Genomic DNA, 21,904 nt, shown 5'->3' with positions numbered 1-21,904 from the left:
AGGAGCCACAGGCTTTTTTGAGACAGAGTCTCTCACCAGAACCTAGAATTTGCTGGCTTGCTTCGGATGACCTGTCGTCAGTGAGCACGAGGGATGCTCTTGTCTCCTCCTCCCCAGGGCTGGGATTACAAACAGCACCCCTGCACCAGAAATTTTCCATAGGAGCTAGAGACTGCTCTCAGGCCCTCATACTGTAGACCGCACTCTACCAACTGAGCCGTCTCTTCAGGCCTGACTTCAACTTTTTTCCTTAATTTTTTATTTTTGTTTTTAAGTGCATTGGTGTTTTGCCCACATGTATGTCTATGTGATGATTGATCCAGAGTTACAGACAGTTGTGAACCACCATGCGGGTGCTGGGAATTGAACCCAGGTCCTCTGGAAGAGCAATCAGTGCTCTTGAACACTGGTCCATCTCTCCAGCCCCCTGATTTCATTTTTTATGTAGGAAGCATAGAAATGGTTCTCCCAGCACCTCTGTTGCACGTTGCCTAGCTTTTTGCCAAGAAGCAGCACAGAATACATGATGGCTGGCTGCCAAGCAGGAGGCGTTTGTGTCCACACTAGCTAGTCCGAGAAAGTTCACTTCAGCATGTGCAAAACAGAACTTAGAAGAACCGCAGAGTCTGCTAGATTTCTCCAGTTGGCATGTGTTATCTTCTGCTGCCTCTCAAAGCATGTGACTCTACTCCTTGCATCTGGGTGAGGCTGTTGGGGGTCCCCTTCCCCCACACAAGTGTGAGCATCTACACTCACGTGCTATTGTGCTCACGATCTTTCCCTGTCAGCTGTCATTCCCCCAGAAAACATCAGATGGCTCAAAGGGCACTGAGAGTGGTGGGACCACAGGCTTTGAGGATAAGAATCCCATGATCGCCTGCCTCTGATAGTGATGTGAGTTTTAAAAAGAGCATCCACGGTGTTGAGCCGCCACTGTGGTGCTGAGCTTGCTACAACATCTGAGTTTCCAAAGCACAACCCGCCTGTTTCTGAAACCTCACGTGACTACTCATGGTGATGCCAGGGTTCATGAGAGCAAGATTTAAGCCACAGCGTGAGGATGAACAGGAGTGGACACGTGGGCCTTTACCTAACACTTCTTTGTAATGTTTATGGGGAATGTGTCAGCTTCCATTTGCGGAAAACATCTTGCAGCCCAAGATGGTCTTCAGGCCACTGTGGTAGTGAGATCTAGGCAAACTCTGCACCACCTTTATCTTGTATGCAATGCTTTGCTTTTCATTGGCCCCACATCCAAGAAGCCTGCACCTATGTCTTGTTTTGTCTTGACACATCCTATTCCATACCTTGGGAACCAGATCTCCACTAAGAAGCTTCTGTCCTTCTATCTTCAGGGATCTCAAGAGCCAGTGAAGACAAGTCTACCGCGACACCATGAGCACAAAATGCTGTGACTATAGAATCTAGTCACATGACCTAGGTCAGGGAAGTCAAAATGCAGGTAATCTGGGTTCAAGCTGGACAGCTATGGACACAGCGCACAAAATATCCGAGGCACATAAGCTGGACATAATACTGACACAGAGGAGCTGCACATAGCCCAGTGGGACCAAATGGTGGCCCAGCTCAGGAGGAAGGCTGTAGGCCAAGGCAGGGGCCGGCTATGACCGGCTTGACCCACACGCTGTAAGTGTGCACTTGGTCCTGCAGCTCTCAGAGGGTTTGAGTGTGCATCAGCAGCTGTGCTTTGTTGCATGGGTGTTCACTGTAGCTATAGCTTAAAGGTTCTTCCAGGGTTTAGAGAGGATGAACCCAGGATGGCAAGGAAGCTTCTGCACTTGGAACTAGATGGTGAGCAGACAGAATGAACCCCCATAACGAGTGCGAACTAGAGTCTAAACCGCAAAGCCATGCCCAAGAGGCAGCCTGGGTGAAGGGAAAGAGGCCGAAGGCAAAACTGACCACCTTGACTCCAAGACTTGCTCGCACCTTTTGTGACCTTTGCGGTGTCCTGAGGCAGCTCAAGTTCCATGTCTCTGGGTAGTGTTCTTGGGGCCAGGGTCCTTGGCATCTGTTTTGTCCCATCTGCATCTTTGCCACTTGCCTGCTGGTTGACTGAATGAGTTGCTTAACCTCTCTGAACCGTAGGTCCTGCCACTAATGTCATTAACTCCCCTCCCCCCCACACACACTTCAGGGATTTACTGTGAGAACTCACAGGAAGAAAATAAAAAGCCTAGTTCCGGGTCTTTAGAGTCCCACAATAGAATCCAGGCAGAGGAGCAGCTGGTGGTGGAGGAATCAATATCATTATATTTCTGTGTCTGTAAAATAAGGAAGGTCTAGACACATTTGCTTCCTGGCCCAAGAATCTATAAATAATTCACCATTACCTCCCAGCCTTAAAAACCCAAGGGCCGCGCTTTGGCAATAAATTGACCTCTGCAATTCCCTTCATCTGAAGGACGGCAGGAAATGCCAGGCAATGGAAGGCAAATTACCTTGCATTGATATCAAAAAGCCTTGCCCGGTTTGTGATATTAACGCTGTTAGATTCATGAAGACCTTGGCAAGCATTCACCTGCAGCGACTCTCAGGGGTGCCATAAATATATACAGAAATAGAATACCCTGTGGGTGGTCCAGAGGACTCACGTGTTGCCTAAGAGAGCCAGATGTACCTGAGGGGCTTGTGAAGTCTCAGCATCAGCAAACACCGGCAGAAGGAGGAGATGGATAGAGAAGCCCTTACCAGGACTCCTGGGTATATATGCACACAATCCCAGGGAGAGCACCTTACGTCGCCTGGCTCCCCACACCAAAGTGGCACACAGTAGGTGCTCACCACATCTCAAGGCATCCCCTGTAAGCGGAAGTACTGTTTCTAGATCGGTCTGAGTCTCTTGGCCCCAGCAGTGACTCTCCCTCCACTTTCCCCTCCTTCCATCTGCCTGGGTCAGCTGTCCTACCTCTCTGATGGTTGTAGCCACTGCCCTCCTCCCCCATCCTACTGAGCAAGGGCTCCCTCAAGCAATGATGACTCTGTGCTCTTTGCCTGACTGGGGCAACACAGAATTTCCCCCCAAGGAGTCTAATGACAAGAAGCTAAATCCGAGATAAAGCCTTCCCAACTCTAGGAAGCGGAGACTCCAGGGGGCAGAGTGTGGGGGAAATTTCACCTCCTAAAACACCCAAGAAGGCCCCTTCTGCCAGTCAGCAACCCTCCCTGTTCTGCTCAAAAACAAACCACACCCAGTGGAGACTCAGGGCTCCCAATTTAAATAACATAGCAACACCTTAGAGACAAATCGGAAGTGACAGCCCTGACTTAGAGACGTGCAGTGAGGTGTGAAAACCCCCCGCGATGGAGACTTCCCAGTGCATGGAAGGATGCTCATTATATAAACAACACACTGGTGGGGGGGGGGTGAACCCCAGGAAACGACCTCAGCGACCTCAGCGCTAGCATGTCAAAAAAGCAGGGCCACTGGATGATGGAGCAGGCTGCCTGGGGCGGCTGCTCACTCTCCCCTTCTTTACTGCCATGGTGTTATTATCCTGGCATAGTCTCTAGACAAGCGAGAGACATGGTCTGGCTTATGGAGGTGATTTACGCCAGGGGTTCTGTTGTTAAATCTCTGGCTCTTTTCCTAAGTCTGTTGCTTTTACAACTGCCAAACAAGACCAGGTGAAAGCAGAGAGAGGCTGGAAAGGGGAGCAAAGGGGAGGAGAGTCTTGGTCCAGAGACGCCCATTCTATCAGCCTGCCGGCTCTTTCTGGCTCAGCGCGAGCTTGTCTCCCAGAAACAACATCCATAGCTAACTGAGCATCTCTGCTTGCACTCTCATTTGGCTAGACTGCAGTCCCTCCTGGAGGCTCTTCTTGGGGGCTACCCATAGGTCATTCTGCCCGGTTCTGCTCTTCTTCAGTATAGGTTAGGACAAGAGGGGCAGGGGTCCTGTTGACATCACCACTCTGCCCAAGCCTGCAAACAGCCCTGCCTCGCCAACGACGGAAACTCATTCCAGCTACCAGAGAGCTGCGTGTGGAGCTCAGACAGCTTACAACAGCTGCAATGTCTCCATCCAGCCCTCCCTGGCCTCTTGAGTGCAGGCATGGGGAGACCACTTGAACCAAGGCATCTTCCTCTGCAGCTCTGGTCATCACAGATTCTTCTAGCAGTACTGACAAACCCAGTGTTCTGAAGAGCTCCGTTCTCCTCAGGGGCAAAGCTTAAACAGTATGAATCTGAGGGCATTTGCCGTATGCAGCATCGGCATCTCTAGCCTGTCTGCATGACCGCTTGGGAGTGAAGGTCATGATCAAAGATGTGTGATTAGCATGTATATTAGTCTCGGATTCTGAGGCCTTCTGCAAGGGCCTCCAAATGCTTCTGGCACACATGTAGATAGGTCGATGGATGGTGATAGACAGAAAGACAGGTGATGATAGAGATGGTTACTGGGAACAAACAAGTAAACAGGCCTGGGCTATCACTAATAATCTGGCAATAAAGCGAAATTCTGGGAAAGAAACATCACAGGAAGACTTCAGTCCAAGTCAGTCCATGGTGGTGCATGCCTTTAATCCCAGTGCTTGGGAGGCAGAGGCAGGCAGATCTCTGAGTTCAAGGCTAGCCTGGTCTACAGAGCAAGTTCCAGGACAGCCAAAATTATACAGATAAACCCTGTCTTGAAAACAAAACAAAACAAACAAAAATGAAAGAGACTTCAGTCTGTGTTGGACACTACATAATTTGACCACGTGTGAAATATTCAGCCAGCTAGCCTTCTGCCAGAAACTAAGACCTCGGAAGTGCGCTGGTACTTCCACTCTCTCCTAGAACCCTAAACACAAGGGTTAGGTAATGACTTCTAGCCCAATATTTGCTTTAGTAAATAGTTTTATTGGCACACAGTTTTATTTATTCATTTCTATTTTATTTCTGGCTGTTTTCTCACTTGGGCAAAGTTGAAGAATTGCACAAAAAGAGTCACATGGCCTTGCTAAGTATATGTGGTCTGAACCTTTACAAATAAATGTTTGTTGACCCTGTAGCGGGTCACTGTAAGAGAGCAGAAAGATGGGTCACTAGATGATTAGACCTGCGTCTGTCACCTGTGAACAGAATAGGGACAGTACCTGAATTCTTACACAGGGCAGACTCACACTGTTGAGAACAGTTTGCTTGGGAGAGAGAAGCCCAGGAAACTTGTCTCACAACCACTGAAAAATAATACCTTGCAAAAAAATAAAACAAAAGAAAATCCGTTAGGGGCTAGAGAGATGGCTCAGAGGTTAAGAACACTGATTTTACTTCCAGAGGTCCTGAGTTCAATTCCCAGCAACCACATGTTGGCTCACAACCATCTGTAATGAGATTTGGTGCCCTCTTCTGGAGCATATAGGCACACATGCAACCAGGACACTGTATACATAATAAATAAATAAATCCTTTAGAACCCTTTCCATCTGTTGGGAGCACATTTGCAGCAACTGCTCACTTTGCGTTGGGTCTTGTTCTAGATGGTGTCACTGCAGAAGCAATGAGATCAGAGAGCCCGCGTGTAGTGGCATTTCATTCGTATCTTAATAAATAAAGCTCACCTGAGGATCAGAAAAGTGAAACATCCACACTGGCCAGCCTTACAAGACCAGGCAGCAGTAACGTGCACCTTTAATCCCAGTAGCCACACTAGCTTGCCATAGAAACCAGGCTGTGGTGGTGCACGCCTTTACTCCCAGAACGACAGAGGATTATAAAATGGGAGGAGACAGCTCTCAGACCCGCGTCTTCATGAAGCTTAAATGTTAAAATAGGAAGAGAGACAAGAAACAAAGATCTACCCTCTCTGGTGGTGTCAGATACTACCGGTACTACAAGGGGAAATCATTTGAGGGCTCCACTCGAGAGGCGTGGAGAAGTGCCATTCCACGGGGGCAGGCCAGGGAAAGTGTTGCTCAGAAGACAGATTTAAGAAGAGGGAGTTGGTAATCGGAGAGAAAGCACCAGCTATCAGCAGAAAGTGCAAAGGCCGTGTGGTTCCGGCATGTGTGGTGTCTGAGGGTCAAATGGATGAAAGAGGTGAGGAGAAAACTCCCTGTGTTGAGAACGCTAACTAGGGGCCGGATTCCCCAGCTGTGCAGTCGCGGAGATTTGTGTGGTTTTCTAAGTGTGATGGACGGGTGGGTGGATTTTGATGCACCCTAATTTATGGAATATCCCTTTGGTCTCTAAGTGGAGAAGAAACTGTTGGGATCCGATTGGAAACAGAGAAGCTCATTAGATGTCTCTATGAGCTAGGTAGGCTACAGAGAGAACTGGAGAAGGGGTTGGCAGCCATTATGGCCATCAATGCCTACCTCATTAGAGCCTCGCTGCCTCAGCAGGTTCTAAAGACAGTGACAACTTCCTGCAAGCTTGGATAAGGTCTAATGTGTGTCAGACAGCTCTCCTGGGCCTGTGGGGTTCTTCAAGGCTAGAGCTTCAAGTGGCTCTTACATACATGCTCTGCTCACATCTACTAGCTTGAAGTGACCACAGACCCTCTGTGGACACATGAAGTCACATGGGTGTGCTCTCGCCAAAGGAGCTCTGGGACAGGGCAGGCACAGTCTGGGAATCCCTGAAAGTAGGTTGAATGGGTTCAGTTAGAGTAATGGCATTGAGGGAGAACTTAGAACAATGGTTCCTCCAGGAAGCTAGACATATTGGCCTCCACTGGCTGCTATCACATGGGGTTAGCTGAGACCCCTGGCAGAATGTTCAGGAAGACAGAATGCATGATTGTGAACCCTGGCTAGAACAACCAGAGCCCAAGTGGTGTGTGTGTGTGATTATATCAGAAATAAAGGAACTTCTTAAGGTCAGGCCTGGGTGACAGTCAGATCTAGGGTCCATTACTGTGTGGATTGGTCAGGCAGCAACACACTGCCTCCCTCTTGGTAAGTAGCTGAAGCATGGATTCCTTCTGGACCTTGTCACCCGGACCTCAAGTGTCCCATCACTGAAGCTGGTGACCTGACCTCAGGAGGCAGTGTCACTGTGTTTGAGCCACTGTCCACAGCTGCAACTTTTTTCTCTCGGCTCCTCTTGGTGGCAACCTCTGCCACCTTCTCCAGACATCTCTGCCTTCATGTCCTCCTGCCATCCAGCATGTGACAGGTACTCAATAGCTATTTGTGGAGCGAATGACTCGCTCATCCTCTTCCCTGTGGTGCACGGGTCAATGATGTCATCTTTCCCAGGTTCAAGTTTCTCTTGGATCTCTGTTCCACCAAGGCCCCACCCTCTTGTGTGATTGCCCTGGTGAGCTTTCCAGACAAAGCAAGAGTCCATATTCCAAGTCATTTTTTTTCCCCCAGAGATGAATCCAGCTAAGTCAAATTCTGATCTTAAAATGTCAAAAGCAAAGATGCAGGCAGCTGCAAGACACCAGGAGGAGCCACCTGGCACCATTTTCCCCAGTAGCCTTTAGCAGCAGAACCCATTCTTGCAATAACTTAGCTAGCACCCCAAATGTCAGCATTAACACAATGTTTACAACCCAGATCTGCCCTGACACAAATGGAGCCTGCAATCTATGGCACCTGTACCATCTTGGAGACCCACCAGCCTTGGTTCCTCCGCATTTGACACAGGAGGATACTGGCACTCAAAGTTTTCTATCTGCATCAGGCTGCCTCCAACCCGCCCAGTGCTCCAACCACCGGAAGCTCAGAGCCTTTCCCCAGGTTTCTCTGAATCTGTAGCCTCTCAGCCCCACCCTCCACCTGCAAGCCTGGGCTCAGCATCAGCCTCTGCCCCTCCCCTTGCCACTTCTCTCTTGCCAGGAACGGGCAGCAGAAAGCCTGGCCTCTGGAAGACCTTCTGCTACCACCGGCAGAGCTCCCGGAATTGATCTCAGACTCAGACTCAGGAGCCAGGGATGAGTCATAACAGGTGGCTCTGAGTGTGGTTAAAAATTAAATTTAAAAAGGCAAGTCAAAACGTTAAGCTCCGGGCTCCTTAACTCTCTGCACTGATATTAGAGCCCGCAAGCCCTTTGGACCTGCGCAGCTCCCACTATGCCCAAGTGCCCTAAGATACCTCAGTGCAGCGATGAGAAACTGACTCCGCACCCCACCGGCCAACACACCCTCTTCTACTGTCACCCTGTTTTTTCTGGTCATGCTTCCCATCAACTAAGCACTCAACCCGTGTTTCCTGCGTTACAAATGGCCTAACGCTGGGCTTGTGACCTGAAGGTCTCTATGTGGGCGCCGCAGAGGCGGGCAGATCGTACGGGCACTCACCGGCGTGGGCGCGTTCACCACCGAGAGGTTGTACCCGTAGAGGAAGGATGATCCGAAGGCTCCAACGAGAGCTGCCAGGACGAGCGACCAGGACCAGTCCTGAAAATGGAAAAGAAAGAGTCATCTTGTGGTGCCCCCTCAATGGGAAGGCAGTTCAGAGGGAATTCAGGCAGGAAAAGACGCAGGTTGGGGAAGAGGGTGCTGCAGGCAGAGTTTCCGCCCTGAGGTCCCTCCATGTGGTTGCCTTTCTGCAGGGTTGCCTGAGGGTCTCCGCCCCACCATCACTGGCTGTGGCCACTAGCTGTGGTTTGACCCAGGAGGAGCAAAAGACAAACCTAAGTTCCCTGCAGAGGTTGGCAGTCCTTGAGCACTACTGCCAGACCACGTTCTAAGCGCTTTCGTGTTATCATTCTTCCTCTGAATGCCTAGACTAGTCAGTCCGGTTTCTATCAGTGTCATGGGGTGTGTGTGTGTGTGTGTGTGTGTGTGTGTGTGTGTGTGTGTGTGTGTGTGTGTTTCTCGCGCAGAGCTGTCCCTGGTGCTGCCCGGAGTCCGAGTTGGTTCCCATTGCAGGAGAAGTCTCTTCACCAGCACAGCTGACTCTACACCTGGGCCTGAGATGGGTGGTGGCCACACAGATACACAACCATGCACAGTTCTAGACCAAAGCATTAGCTTGCCGAGTGTAGGAGCCAGCCATGACAAGCTAAATATGAACAGACCACCCAAAGGAAGTTCTTTTCTTCCAACCATTATCAGCTGCCAGAGTAGGACTCGGTCATCAATAAGTTTAATAGAGGTCTGAGTCTCAGTAGTTTACCCTGAAGCAATACCTGGTTCCAGGAAGGACCATAAACTAAGATTACCTGAACACCACCCAAGGACAAACCATGCCTAATGTTCCAACCGCTGTAGATAGGATCACCTGCCAGCACACACTCACCAGGACACCCCCATACAATCAGGGGCCCTGAACCTCAGAAACCCCTCACCTTCACCTTTACTACTATAAAAAACCCAACTCTAACTGAGCTTGGGGATCTCTGCTTATTCCAATGCGTTGGACATGCAGAGAAACCAAGTTTGCAAACTTGCATAATATAAAGGCTCTTTGCTTTTACATACGGGACTCGGTCTCCTTGTTGGCTTTTGGGTGACTTCGCGGATTTGGGCATAACACAGCACTCAGACCTGCAGGTAGAGATGCAGGGCTTATGCTGAGAATGTGGTACCTGCGTCCAGGTACACCTGTCCCAGCCTCATCCAAGAGGACCACAACCAGGAACTGGCCATTGCACACAAACACTGGGAACTGGAGCACAGACACAGGCCCGCTGCCTGGTGGAGGAGACCAGGGCATGCATTTAGTAGGTATGAGGTCCTGGCCACCCTCCCCCACCCATGTGCACCAGGGGTGTACCAAGCCAATATCTAGTTTAGAAACCTAGATTGAGCACACATATAGTTTGGAAGGTGACACTGGCCCCTAACAGCAATTCCATGCTCTGTCCTTAGTCTCTCCTTGCTAGGCTCCAGTAATACACAGTAGTGGGCATTTGAGCAGAGCAGTAGCTTTCTGGGATTCAACTTGTCCATCTGTAAAATGGGCTTTTAATAACAGTACTGCTGCCGAGAAACCAGTGTGCTGCTTGACACAGCCAGTTCTCAAAGGAAAATCAAAAAAAAAAAAAATCAAAAAAAGGAAAATCTCTTTTACTTTCCTCGGGTCCAGCCTCTGCCAAGACAGGCAAGCTTCGACTTTCCACCCTGTCCACTGGAGCCCCACTGCCAAAGCCCCTTCCTCTGGGAAGCCTTCTGAAAGCCAGCTATGTGCCTTGCCGTGTCTCTCTCTTTGATTCAACTTTGGATCCTAACCGTGCAGCTTTCAGTGTTGTAAGCTTTGACCGGTTACATGGCCATGCCTTGACTGGGCTTCCTTATCTTTAGGACAGGGTGATAATAGAGTTCACACCATAAGTGGTTTGCATAAGAAGCGGAGAGCCTGGCGCTGGCACGGTGTCCCTTGTCAGGCGCCAGGGGGTGGAGCTTGTCTTGAGGACTGAGGCTATGTTGTTTGTCTTCTGTGATCTCGAGCCAAGCCTGCTGCTGAGGCAGCACTGAGTAGATGCTGGTGGCATGGTGGGAGACAGGGGGTGGGGGTTGTCACTCCAGGGATGAGTGGGCATTACCAAATAAAATGAGCCTAGAGCAGTGCTGTGCAGTAGGAGGGGCTTAAGTACTTTCGGGCTCTGAGCTCAGAGACCGCTTCCTTTGAACTGCCCAGTATCAGCTATACTAAGCATTTTTTTTTCTAGGCCCTGCGCCTCCCACTGGCTCTCATCCCAGATCTTCTTAAGGGTGGACTGCTCCCATCAGGTCTGGAGGGGTCCTGCCAGGCAGAGAAGGATGGCAAGCAGAAGCCATTTCCTGCCTCAGCCCCTCTTCTGGGGGTTCTCTGCTTCTCTGTGGCCTATTGGTTCACTGGTCCTGTGTGGCCTGCTGTTGCCCCACCCCCACTCCCTGCCCACACTTCCCTCTGAACCCAGGTAAAGATGGCCAGCCCCGAGCAATCCTGATGTAGCCCTGAGCAAGCCTGAGGTGCTGTCCACCAGGACCTCATTCTCGGTGCACCGACAGGATGCTGGAGTGGGGGCCCCCCCGGAATCAACAGAGGCAGCACAGAATTGAAACTCCAGCGGTCCTGCTCCTGAGTGTTACGCTACACAGCTGCCAGACACAGCTGAGCTCCTTCCCACAGCAGCCACCCAGGCCTGGACTCCCCACAGCGGGGAAGCCTGTCTGTGTTTACCTTCTTCCTCCTCAGCAGCCGGTGACCCACAGGCAACTCCCCAGGCCAGCTGGTATCATGTCTCAGGGAAGCTAAGGCGAATTCCCTGACATCCATGGTTTTTTGGTTTTGGGGGTTTTTGTTTTTTTCTTTTTCTTCCTTGCTGCAGGACCCTGGGCTTGCCAGGGCATCGCTACAATGAGGAGGCAGAGTCCACAGGAAGGGGGGCAGAACAGGAAGTGTGGCTATGTGATCATGCCTGAACAGGAAGCGAGCAACATTGCTCCCTTTTCCCCAAGCAACTGAAGAGTATAAAAAAAAAAAAAAATCTGGGGTGGGGGAGAGGGAGGAAAAAAATCTTCTCTCCCCAGGCACACCCAAGTCATTTTTTTTTTTTGACTTTTTTTTTTTAAATGGTTCTCTCTTACAGGGCCAGAAGTCAGGCTGGGTCAGCTGGCACAAACCTCGAGAAACTTCCTAAGAATTAAAGCCAAAGGCTTAACCTTAGAAGCTGGGTGAGTTCCAATGCTGACTCTTCCACTAACTGTGTGTCCACAGGCAAGTCCTGACACTTCTCTGAGCTGCCACTCTGCCAGGACAAAATGGAACATCGATCTTTCTCTAAATGTCCTGCACAGTCATTCTGCCGCTCAAAGCAGACCAGCGGTTCAAGCAGCCTGCAGGAATGTCTGTGGACCTCTCTGCCGGCCCCAGCCGGCTCAGGGAAAGCATAAAGACAATGTCATCTTGCACACCAGGACAGCATGAGAATTAATTCATTCTGTGGCCAGTTTGCCCCAGTGGCAGTCAGAGAAGTATCTTCAGTGACCCATGGTCAGGACAGGCAGTATAAGTGCTCTGAGAGTCTGGGAAGGAACAGAAGCAGGTTTGGTCAATGCAGAATGCCTAGGAGATGAGGGGCGGGGTTCAAGTCCTCACACAGACTCTGAGGAGCTAGCAAGCTATGTGTAGCGGGAAGGACACATGGAGATCAGGAATGCGAGGAGAACTGTGCTGGGGACCTAATTGTCACCTGCCCCTGAAGGCATCCAGCCCCAGAGGCACATCAAGGAGACAATGATGCCCAGGGTAAGCAGCTGGTCTCTGAGCAAGAAAAACCAGCGTTGGTCCTCAGCCAGGCATTCACGGAGCCCAGGTAGTCACTCAGTATGACATTCCTCAGCCAGGGGACATCTCCTGCAGGCACAGATAGCTGATGCAGGTGTCTGTTGTGGAATATTAGTTGAAGATGTGATACATTTGTTTATGCTGTGGGACATTTGTTTTAAGGATGCAAAGATGCATTGCATTCTTTTATGTTGCATTTGTTTACCTCTGTGAAGCTGGGTCACTTTGCCTGTCTACAACACCTGATTGGTCTGATAAACAGCTGAATGGCCAATAGCAAGGCGGGAGAGGAATAGGCAGGGCTGCTGAGCAGAGAGAATAAATACAAGGAGAAATTGAAGCTAGAGATAAGAGGGGGGAGGAGCAAGAAAAAGAAAGGAAAGGGGGAACTCCAGGGACTAACCACCCAGCCACACAACCAGCCAGGGAGTAAAAAGGAAAGAAAGATATAAAAATAAAGGTAAAAAGCCCTATGGTAAAAATGTAGAAAAGAAATGGGTTAATTTAAGTTAGAAAAGCTGGCTAGAGACCAGTGGCGGTGCTGGCACACTCCTTTAATCCTAGCACTTGGGAGGCAGAGGCAGGTGGATTGTTGTGAGTTCAAGGCCAGCCTGGTCTACAAGAGCTAGTTCCAGGACAGGCTCCAAAGCGATAGTAAAACCCTGTCTCAAAAACAAACAAACAAACAAACAAACAAACAAAAAAAAACAAAACAAACAAAAAGCTGGTTAGAAACAAGCTAAGGCTGGGCATTCATAAGTAAGAATAAGTCTCTGTGTATAATTTGTGAGCTGGGTGACAGACCTCAAAGAGTTAAAATGAAATACACTACAGGTGACAGGCAAAAAGACTAGATGGCTGCGAAGGACAGAAGCAGAGAATGAGGGACTGCCACACCCCTACACACTAAAGACTGAACAGTCATGGCCTCATTTCTTCCTTCACCGCCACCGAGCGCTCCTCAGTGTACTGTTTTCTCACTGCAACAACAGATCATATCAGCCATTAAAAACTTCTGAAACAAGCTGGGCAGTGGTGGCACACACTTTTAATCCCAGCACTTGGAAGGCAGAGGCACTCAGGAGGCAGAGGCAGACGGATCTCTGTGAGTTCGAGGCCAGCCTGGTCTACAAGAGCTAGTTCTAAAGCTACAGAGAAACCTTGTCTTGAACAAAAACAAAACAACAGCAACAACAAAAAACTTCTGAAACTTCATCAGGTGAACCCTACCCCACTTAAAGTCCCCACAGAGGCAGCCAGTTCAAGGGCACCAGGATCCCTGTGGTTCACTTACTCGTACAAATACAACCAGTATATCTGGTTGTACAACAATGAGGAGCTTTCTACCCCACCCTCATCTTGCTTATCATTGAGAACAGGATGCCTAGAGGTCAGATATTCCTCTTCTGATGGGCTATAGCAAATTGAACCTTAGAGGGTTGCCATGGTGACCTAGAGATGATCTCTACATTCCATCTCTGTCTCTGTCTCTGTCTCTGTCTCTGTCTCTGTCTCTCTCTCTCTCTCTCTCTCACACACACACACACACACACCCATGAGAGTTGGCTGTTATTATGGTAATAACAGAAAAGAACCATGGGGGGGGGGGACGAGGCTCAGATTTCTTGAACTCTTCACCTACTGTGTGGAAACACATGGATATTCCCTGACTTCCTAGTGTCTCAATTTCTATTCTTTGCCAAGAACAACAGTTTGACCAAGAGAAGTGAATGGGGGAATCTGTGTCCATGCAAAGGTCCCAGAGGGGTGGCTCTGGCTGGCTGTAAGCTCTTCCATGTGGTTCAGAGAGGGACAAGAAGGGCTAAGCAAGGGGACCGTCCCAGCTGCTAAGTGTTAGGTTTTAGCCAATCGCACTTGGTGTTCCCACCATTTTACAGACACTATCAGGCACCCCATGGTGAGGCCGGGTGTGGGGAGAGGTCTGTGCTAGGCTCCCTGGGGCGTCCAGACATCAGGCTATGAGAAATCCCAGAGGGAGACCACTCTGCCTCCTGCAGAAGCTCTCTTAGCAGATTCTGGGTTCTTTGTTGCTACAAAGAAGCAAACAGCCTGTCTAAATTTGTAAGGCAATCTTCCTCAGTATCCTAACTCCTGGAATATAACAGGCCCCTAGGAACTTAGAGACCTCAGACACCACTCACCCACTGATGGCAACTGAGGTACCTTTTCTCTCTAGTGACACCCGTAACTGCTAGATTGCTCTTTTCCCCACGGTGAAAAAGGATCCTTCCCCTTCCTAAATGCTCTAAAGCAGTCACCGGTGTCTTCTCCAGTGCCCTGATATTTCCTATCTTCCTTCCCCCTTCTTTTGAACCCTTGCCACATCCTCTCTGATATTAAATAAATCTGCTGCCTAAAGGTATCATCTTTGTCAGTGTCCTCAATCCTAATGGAGACCTTCTGCTGAGGAATTCCCAGAGGCAGAATTAGGTTGAGCACGGATGGATTTCAATGCATGCATATTGAAATTGCGTGCGTGCGTGCGTGTGTGTGTGTGTGTGTGTGTGTGTGTGTGTACAGGGTCGAGGCCAAAGACTGATGTCAGATGCCTTCCTCTCACCCTGAACCTTATTTTTAGAGACAGGATCTCTCACCGAATGTGACCTCCCCTATTCCTTTAAGCTGGATGACTCGTGGATTCCAGGGACCCACCAGCATCCCGTCCACTCTGTCTCAGCGCCACAGTTACAGATGTGCACCCCCCCCACCACCAGTTCTGGCTTTTACTGAGGTTCTATGCAGCAAGTGCTTGACCAACTGAGTCATCTCACCAGCTCCTCAATGCATCCTTAAATTTAAGAACAATGACCAAATCATTGTCATCATCAAGGTCCCCTCCTCGACTTTTGGAATGGGGACCCTCACAGCAAGTCCAGAGAGCCACCTGTATAACAGGACTCTGGTGACTGTCTCCCTGCAGAGCCGTCCCAGACCTATAAACAGTCCACAGCGTCCCTCACGGCTGTCCTCTTGGCCCTCTCTGCTCTCTGCTGTTGCCTCCCCAGCTCCCTCCCCTGGAGGGGCAGTGGGAATGAGCAGGAAGGACTGCCCTGTCCTGGCTGCTGAAATGGCCAGGTAAGAGGAAAACAAGGTAACAGGACTGACCACCGTCTTCTTCTGCTGGCTTTCTTTGTGTTCTGCCGGGTCCCTCTCGCTGAACATCGTGGTTGATTTTTCAGGCCTTGGGCTTCCTCTTATTCCTAAGAGCAAAAGAAAGGATGTCGTTTAAAGAACCATCAAAGATATATAAGACAGGGGGATCCAGCAGCAACACACTCATTACTCCAGATACTCAGAAGCTAAGGCAGGAGGTCACAAGTCCAAGCTTGCACAGTGAGTCAAGGTCGGTCTAGCAACTTAGTGAGAACTTATCTCAAAATAAAAAGATTTTTAAAGGGTTGGAGATGTAGATCAATGGTGGAACACTTGCTTAGCATCCATGAGATCCTGGGTTCACCCCACAGTACCCTACAAAAAAAGGGGAAGTCACAGGAGGTTTACTGAAGAATGCTCTCAGGCAAGGACACCGGGATGAGACTTTGCTCTGTCCTCATTTGACCCCGGATCCCCAGAAGACCCAGTCACCTCCTGACACAACTCTATTTAGGAAACATGAGACAGGGCTGTGTTTCCCATACCAGCCTCATAGCTTAGGGAATGCAGACTGTTCCCTCACAGGAGCCCCACTTGGAAGGTCATGCTCACAAAGGCACATGCTCTCGAAACACAGACTGTCTGTCTCCAGAGGGGAAACTGAAGCCAGTGGAAGTTGAGACAAAGTATCTGTCTCGCCAGTCAAGTTGGGAACAGTCTCCAAAACCATAACCCAAATCACTGACTGACAGAAGTGGGAAACCTTGCCAGTCTTCTAGAGTTTTTTAAAATGTTTTAGCGCTTCAGGAGGATGTATATGCATTAGCTTAACTTGTCACAGAGTTTGTAAAATTTATCCTATGATAAGAAAAAATTGAGCACAAAAGTTTTAGTCCAAGATGTTTTTTGCGACATTTTCTATGCTAGAAAATGGTAGTTGCCATAGTGACTGTGTGGTGTGTTGCAGCAAGGTGCCCTCACCCATGCATAGCACAGCACCCAGAAAGACCTTCTGCAAATCAGAGTGGGAGGACTCCCGAAGACAAAGCTCCAGTCTTTCTGTGAGTGCTGGGGCTTTAAGGGCCGTTGAGGGGTCTTCCGCCCCTAATTCAGGGTTGGTCAGTTTAAACAAACACAAGGAGGCTGATAGGGCCAAACTTTGGAGTAAGCATGTCCTGAGCCTGCCTTGAAACCATCAGACCAATCCAGACCAGTCCGCAGGCAGGGAGCCCTGCTGGCAGGAGACAAAGCCCAAAACTGCACCAGGCCTTCAGGTTTTTGTTTCTGGTCAGGAGTATGCAGAAGAAGCAGCAAGAATATCATTTTTAAAAATCTGCCCTGGCTCCTTTTTCTTTCTGTCTGTCTACTGGGGATCTGTCTAAGCCTTGTAGCAGGAAAGTTTATGTATATCATGGTTCATCCATTGTGGAAAGTATGTGTGTGTGCATGTTGTGTTGTGAATGTGTTGCGTGTATGTTAGGTGTGTATTATGTCTGGTGTGTGTGTGTGCATGCATATGTGTGTGTATGTTATGTTGTGAATGTGTTGTGTGTGTTAGGTATGTATTATGTCTGTTGTGTACATGTGCGTGTTATGTACATGTGGGTGTTGTGAATGTATTGCATGTGTGTTAGGTGTGTATTATGTCTGGTGTGTGTGCACGCGCGTGTGTGTGTACATGTTGTGGTGTGTGTATGTGTTAGGTGTATTATGTCTGTTGTGAGTGTGTTGTGTTGTGAATGTGTTGCTTGTGTGTTAGATGTGAATTTTGTCTGTTGTGAGTGTGATGTGTGTTTATGTTCTGTGTTATCTATTGTGTATGCTGTGTGCATTGCTTTTGTGTGTGTGCATGCACGCACCAAGGCTAGAGGTCCATGTCAGGTGTCATCCTCAAATGGCCAAGATCTCTCACTGAAGGTCTGGCCGCTCAGCAAGCTCCAGGGATCCTCGGGTCTCTGTCTCCCATATTCTCAGGTTACTGATGTTACTGCGATGCCCAGCTTTTTACCTGGGCGCTGTGGATCAGAACTTAGGCCTTCATGCTTGCACATCAAACACTCTACTGACTGAGCATCTCCCTAGCCCATAGAACATCTTATAGTCCTTAAAAATGTTATCTAGGGATGGGGCAATGGCTCAGTGGTTAAGAATATGCACTGCTCTTGCAAAGGACCCAAGTTTAGTTCCTAACATTCAACTGTCTGTACCTACAGCTCTAAGATATCCAATGCCCTCTTCTGGCCTCCTCAGGCATCTGCACTCATAGGCACACCCACAAAGACACACACACCTATACATAATTTAAAATAAAGTAAATCTTGTTTTAAAAGCCTGTTATCTAAACACGTGTGACAGGAAAAACAATCCTAGGAGTAAATTTCTATTTGATAAGTGGAGGAAGCCATATAAGTGAATATGTATCATTTGATATTAAACACGGATGTACTGATGATTAATGCTTTATATGTTAAACATTGCTTTGCTTAAACTAAGTCTGTGTCCTCTTACGCAGATCCAAAGGTAGGATTTGTGTGTTGAGCACTGATTCAGCAAACACTAATAAACCCAGTACCCTTGTTGTGGGGGATCCAGTCCTGAGCTAGGCAGCCTTCCCTCTGCTCTCCCGGAGCAGGCGTTTCAGGAGAGCACTCAGACTGTTCACAGTTGCATGGACACGAGTGGCTGGCCAGGCATGAGGGAGGGCAGGCAGTGGAGGTGACAGAGCAGCAGGGATGGGTGGGGGCAGTGGAGATGGGGCTGCAGGAATTAGCATGGACAGTGGAGATAGGGCTGAAGGATGAGCAAGGGCAGATATGTTTTCATGCATGAACAGATAGCTGGGTCAGAAACAGCAAACCTAAGTTGCAGTCATCTGTAGCTGTGATAGCATGGAAATTTCGATCTTTTTGTTCTGTTTTGTTTTGCTTTCCCATAGTTTTCCAATTTTTCTGCACTGGAAAAAAATGCTAATATAATGACACATTTAATTGCTTTAATTTTTAAAAAAAGTTCTGAAGCTTTGAGTAGCCAAGCCAGGTCACAGTCTGCAGGCTCCTCACAGAATGCTACAGCCTGGGCTGGATTTAGGCCCAGGAGCCTGACAGCTGCCTTAGCCAGATGTCAGTGGGACACTGGAGGCCCTGCGCTGATGATGGACACACTGATGGTGGATGTGGTACTACATTACATCCTAGGGCTATTTTCCCTTAAACATTTGCAAGCCTCTCTGCAGTTGCCTAGGCTACCCTTGGCCTAGATGAAAGAAGGTAATGCTTTATGTCTCACTCATCCCCATCACCTGCTTCTCCTTCTGGAAACCTGACCTGTGTCTGCCTGGTACCCCAGGAGAGACAGGACACAGAAACAGCTCTCTCTCTCTCTCTCTCTCTCTCTCTCTCTCTCTCTCTCTCTCTCTCTCTCTTTAAATTTATTTATTTATTTATTTATTAAAGATTTCTGTCTCTTCCCCACCGCCGCCTCCCCTTTCCCTCCCCCTCCCCCAATCAAGTCCCCCTCCCTCGTCAGCCCAAAGAGCAATCAGGGTTCCCTGACCTGTGGGAAGTCCAAGGACCACCCACCTCCATCCAGGTCTAGTAAGGTGTCTCTCTCTCTCTTTCTCTCTCTCTCTGTCTGTGTCCTCTATCTATCTATCTATCTATCTATCTATCTATCTATCTATCTATCATCTATGTGATATGTGTCTCTATCTGTACCTGTGTGTACATATCTATCTCTCTGTGTTTACCTGTGTGTATGTAGTGTATCCCAGTCTCTCTGTCTGTCTGTCTGTCCATCTCTATGTGTGATGGCCCATTTTATGTATCAGCATGGCTAGACTACAGAGTCCCTGGTTGGATAGCTGCAGAACAATTCAGATGTTGCTGAAAAAGTGTTTTTCACTTTAATCAGCATCTGCAATCCTCTGACTTAAGTGAAGCAGATGGCCCTCTGTGATGTAGGTGGCAGTCCCCAGTCACTTCACTACCCTAAGAGAAAAGCGTGTGAGCCCCGAGGAGGAAGGGGATCCACCTCAGGACTATGGCACAGGAGTTCTGCCGAGTTTCCAGTCTTGGAACATGACTACATCAATCAACAAAGTGAATCTGTAGCTTGATGTGTGGATTTGGGGCTTTCCAGGCCCCAAAGCTGTGTGACGCAGTCCCTTAAAGGAGTGTGTCAGACAGAGCGGGGGTGGAAGGAGGCGAAGATAATGTCCTACTGGTTCTGGTTCTGGGTCTCCCGGGCTGGACATGAAGAATTGTCTCTAATATCCCTGCCTAGAAAAGGTTGCCCAGAGAGAAGGAGCAGAAAGAGGCCTGATGAAGCCCCCCCCCCAAACAGAACATGGGGAACAAGGAACCAGGGGAGGACGCGGCATACAGGAAACAAGGCCACCGAGGACTGGGGGGATGACAAGTCAAGTTAGTGCTCAAGGGCTGACGGTATCAAGAGAGTGGTGTCATTAAAGCAAGGGTGTTCTGACGGTTCTGGCAGGGGGAGGGACAGAGAGCTAAAAGAGGAGCCTGTGTGGAAACTGGCTTTACAGGACACTGGCAGGGAGCCACAGTGGAGGTGTGTGCCATCAAAGCATGGAGCAGGGTAAAACCCTGGCGAGGACCAAAGATTTGAGAAGATAGATGACTGCTATGAAAGACTTGTATGTTCAGGGATCATCCATACCCCAAAGCTACCTGTGCTCCTACACCTGTACATGCTGTCCTGTGCCGTCTACCTCCCGTCCCACTCTGTCTGCATTCCATCACCCAAAGATGTCAACATAAAGAGTAAAGCAAACAGTCAACCAAACGGAAGGCAGGGACTGGTGTGGGAGTAGGTTGTGAATTCAGTCTGGAGAGCAGCCTCGTACCCACCCTTGCAGGGGCATTGCTGGTAGGGAAGAGAGATAATAGGCATCCACCATCGGTGAGTTCACAGTTTCCAGCACGGGCTTAAACTTGGAAACAGATCAGGAAAATGCGACCTCAGCTGTGGCAGGAGTACGCACCCACTCCTGGGGTCATTGAGAAGTCAAGGTCAGGGTGTGCAGGAAGCTGTCGAGAGCTTGGAGAACAGACGTGGGTGGGAGCAGAGAAGGTACTGAGTCCATGTGACAGGATTAGAACAAGGGACCATGGGCCAGGGAGGGTGGACAGAGACTCAGCAAGTCCCAAAATAATGAGGCTTCTGTGTGGAGAGGAACCAGTTAAGCATGAGGACAGGATGAGGGATATGCACACTCTAGGAAAGATGCTCTATCTGGTCGTGGTCCTGGTCCTCTCCCAGGCACATCTAACCTTTGGTCCATGGGATGCATGAACCCTAGGATAGCTATGAGTGTAGCCAAACACAAAACAGTAAACAAACTGAAAATATGAGGGTGTTTTTGAAGTTTTCTTTTTTGGTTCAATTACGTCATACTTGAGCGTTATTTCTGTAGACGACAACAGGATGCTGCATTGTCCAAGCCTGGGCACCTGTGTGAGAGGGCTCTGACTGATGAATTGGGCTTCTCTCTCAGTCACAGACAATTGGGATTCTGTCCTATTTCCTGGTAGGCAAAGAACAGCAAGAGAGCTGCTAAGTCAGCCAAATCTCCTGCCCACGGCAACTGTTCCAGTAAGGTCTCCAGGCTAGAAGCCTCACCATTGGGAACCCACTCCGGAGCCAAGGACGCATTTGAGAGGTTATGCCAGGCAGCAAGGACTCTGAGACCAGGGGTTCCAACTTACAGCTCTATAACTTAGAAAGCTGCGTGGCTAGGAGAAAACGGCTTGACCTCTCTCTGCCTCCATTGCAAATGGGAAGGGTGGCTAGGCCACCCTCCTGAGGCTGCTGTGAGGACGAACTGAACTCCTCATAGGTTGTATCTAGTCCACAGCAAAGGTCCAGGAGCGAGGATGGTAGTGTAATTCCAGCCCAAAGTGCAAACAGCCCCTGTAGACAGATATGGTGTTCCCTGCTAATGCAGGCCTCGTGATACCTTAGAACCAGGTAAGCTGACTCACCAAGTCCACGTAGTATTGAACTAAAGAACTCTACACGCCCTCAGAAGGCTTAAATAGGATAAGAAACAAAGCCCAAACAAAGATGAACACAAAACCTGTTTGGGGATAAATAGGGAAGTGTCAGCTTCCTGCCCTCAGCCTGCAGAGACCTGTCATTCAGGACGAAGATATGCCACTCCCCACATGAGAACGCTCCTGTACCCAGTGGGAAATGGTCCAGTCCCTTGAATGTCCCTTGAACCTGCCACAGCTCATGGTCTTCTGCACGGGGCCTCCTCAGAATTCAGCAGCTACAGGGTTAATAGTCAATGGAGCCAAACACTAGGACTCTGCTCTGGCAATGTGATCCACCCCTTCCTAGGCCATCCCATGGTTAAATATTTAGTAAACCACCACCATCGCTTTTTTGCTGCTAATCAAACCCCACAGCTGACACAGGGTTAGAAGGAAGGCAGCTCTGCTCAAAGAAGCCCTCACTCACAGTTTGGAGGCTGGCTCTGAGCCCAGAGAGCCAAAGTGAGATCTCCTTCAGAGCCCACATTGGCTTCAAGAGCAAAGGCAAGTAAAGGTGCTCCCAGCATCAGCAGGCCGCAGACATCAGCCAAAGGGCTCGT

General features: G+C 49.2%; 1 protein-coding gene across 4 annotated transcripts in view; it reads right to left on the bottom strand.

Moving 5' to 3' along the window:
* The window catches only part of Slc2a9 (solute carrier family 2 member 9), a 124,463-nt gene that overhangs the window by 101,635 nt on the left and 924 nt on the right, over positions 1–21,904 (bottom strand). Inside the window, exons 1-3 of one of the 4 annotated variants that reach the window (XM_050140989.1) lie at positions 21,772–21,902; positions 15,298–15,392; positions 8,256–8,354 (exon numbers count right to left, since the gene is read on the bottom strand). In XM_050140989.1, the coding sequence (XP_049996946.1) occupies positions 8,256–8,354; positions 15,298–15,354 (156 nt within the window). In that variant the 5' untranslated portion in view covers positions 15,355–15,392; positions 21,772–21,902. Of the gene's footprint in view, positions 1–8,255; positions 8,355–11,064; positions 11,258–15,297; positions 15,393–17,144; positions 17,168–21,771; positions 21,903–21,904 lie in introns of those variants that run through there. The other 3 variants (XM_050140988.1, XM_050140987.1, XM_050140986.1) reach the window with 3 other exon arrangements.

The sequence above is a fragment of the Alexandromys fortis genome, unplaced genomic scaffold (genome assembly GCF_014885135.2).
Source record: "Alexandromys fortis isolate MF-2015 unplaced genomic scaffold, M_Fortis_MF-2015_v1.1 scaffold_7, whole genome shotgun sequence".
NCBI classification, from domain to species: domain Eukaryota; kingdom Metazoa; phylum Chordata; class Mammalia; order Rodentia; family Cricetidae; genus Alexandromys; species Alexandromys fortis.
This window is presented reverse-complemented; position numbering and strand designations above follow the sequence as displayed.